This window comes from Pteropus vampyrus, unplaced genomic scaffold (assembly GCF_000151845.1).
Source record: "Pteropus vampyrus isolate Shadow unplaced genomic scaffold, Pvam_2.0 Scaffold250, whole genome shotgun sequence".
NCBI lineage: Eukaryota > Metazoa > Chordata > Mammalia > Chiroptera > Pteropodidae > Pteropus > Pteropus vampyrus.
In genome coordinates, this window is record NW_011889031.1 from 197,091 (window position 1) to 199,235 (window position 2,145).

General features: G+C 53.4%; 1 protein-coding gene across 1 annotated transcript in view; it reads right to left on the minus strand.

Annotated features, from left to right (window-relative positions):
* Nucleotides 1-2,145, minus strand: part of MYH14 (myosin heavy chain 14) — a gene marked incomplete at its 5' end in the record, with an annotated part of 74,578 nt that overhangs the window by 2,960 nt on the left and 69,473 nt on the right. The window contains one exon of the mRNA XM_023520162.1: nt 1,792-2,000. Within this exon, the coding sequence (XP_023375930.1) occupies nt 1,792-2,000 (209 nt within the window). The remainder of the gene's footprint in view (nt 1-1,791; nt 2,001-2,145) is intronic.

The following is a 2,145-nucleotide window of genomic DNA, read 5'->3' on the forward strand; positions in this document are numbered from 1 at the left end:
GACAGAGATGTGGGAAGGAGATTCCTTCGGCTGCTGATCAGCTGGCCACCCTGTCCCTCCCCATCTCGCAGCCCGCTGTGGCTCCCCATCACCCCGAGAACAGAGTTCCTCAGCCTGGCGTTTGAGGCTCTCATTCACCTCCTCTCAGCTGCAGATTCCTAGGACCAGTCACAACTCCTCCAAATGCCCCGATGTCTCTCATACGTTCCCCCACGGCTGCTGCTCTGCCAGGGACTCCGTGCCCTGAAACCCTCCTCATTCCCGTCAGGCCCAGCTCAAATGCCTCCTCCTTCAGGAAGCCTTCCAAAACCATGCTCTCAGGCTGGTCCAGCTTCTCCTTCAACTATGGTCCCCCAGCCCCCCTAGTTCACAGGGTCTCTCCTTTGTCGCCATGTCCCGCTCACACATCCTCCTCCTTGTTGGGTCAGGGGACAGACCTGGGCCTGAAGGGAGGGACTGCCCACGTCTCATCCCTCGCCGCTTCCCCAGTGCCCAGGCACGGGAGGGTGAGCAGCACACTCTCCATCCGTGTTTGTCGAATGAATAAATGCAAAAGAGAACCTTATACGGTAGAGATGCTGAATGACAGGCCAGGCACCCGGGATTTACAGCCCATCTTCGCCTATGCTAACAATGGCCTTTCTCTCACGAGGAGTGTGATTCATATGTGTGTATATACAGATCATCCGGCGTCTGCCGTATACAGTAAGCCTCAGTAAGTGGAAACTATTATTATTGTTTAATGTTACTGAATAGTACTGAGCAGGAAAATCTATTGTATTGGAAGAGTGACGCTTGTCGAGCTTAGTAATAAGTGTTCTGTTACTTCTATTCACACAGTGGTTCTTAACTGGAAACAGTGGAGGGGGGAGGGGAGGAGGTGTTCCTGGTTGTTCCCAAGGCTGGAGATGGAAATGCTCTCAGCCCCGCACTGCTGCTGCTTCCTGGCTTTGAACGTGGACGTGTGGGTGTGATGTTTGGCGCAACTGCAGTCATTTTGTGACCATGAGGGAGAGACAAAGGGAACTACACAGGTGCCGACCTGACCCCGAGCCCTGCCATATTTCAGCTGCCCGGTTCCGGACTTCTTATCATGTGACAGAGAGAAATCTTTTTTGAGATACCAATGACGTGGTCTCGATTGTCACCTTCTTGTGTCTGCACACTTTGCAATGTGCCTTTGCAGCTGCCTCCATCGAGAGGTAGAGTCTATTTCTCCACCCTCTTACATCTGAGCTGGCCGTATGACTTACTTTAGTAGCAGGATGTGGCAGAAGTGACTTTGTATCAGTTCCGAGCCTAGGCCCCAAAAAACCTTTCCCTCACTCTTGGGACCCTGACTCTGCCATGTGAACAATGCTGGGTCGGGCGAGTTAGCCCAGTCGTCCCACGCGAGACCTTAGACAGCTGAGATCAGCAAACCCATCTAGCTGCCCCTCGGGTGAGCAAAGACGCATGAGCGAGGCCCGCTAAGCTCAGATCAGCAGAACCTACCAGCCAGCCCAAGGATTCGTGAGCGACAGGAAACAGTTGCTGTTTTAAGTCACTGAGTTTTAGGATAGTTTGTTATGCAGCTGTAGCTAACTGCTACATTACTGTTTAAATCGCACTCTTAGTGGGAGTGCATGTACTTGTAGCACAAAGCACCTTAAAGGATATAGGAAATCAGCAACCATTAACATGACGATGCCTTTGGTGTTCTCAGACCGGGCGTTGGTATCACGGGTCCCCTTCATCTCATTGCCCAGAATGTGGGCGTCACCTCCAGCCATGCCCTCCTCTCCCACGTACCTGCTCTCCTGCTCCAGCTGCTCCTCAGCCTGGGCCAGCTTAGACTCAAGAGCGGCGATGGTCATCTTCTGGCGGGCCCGGGCCCCAGCATCCTCCTCGCCCAGGCGCCCCCGCAGCTCCTGGATCTGTCGCTCCAGCTGCTGCCGTCCGCTCTCTGCCTTGGCTGAGAAACTGCGCTCGGCTGACAACTCCGTGGTCAGTGACTCCACCTGTAGAAGTGGGAAAGGCAGGAAATTACGGCGGAGTCTCCGAGAGAAGGCGGTAGGTGAATCCAGGCACTTCCCACAATTAAGTGAGTTGATGATTTTTAAGTGCAGAACACAAAGCCTGATAAGACTGAATACTCAACAAGTG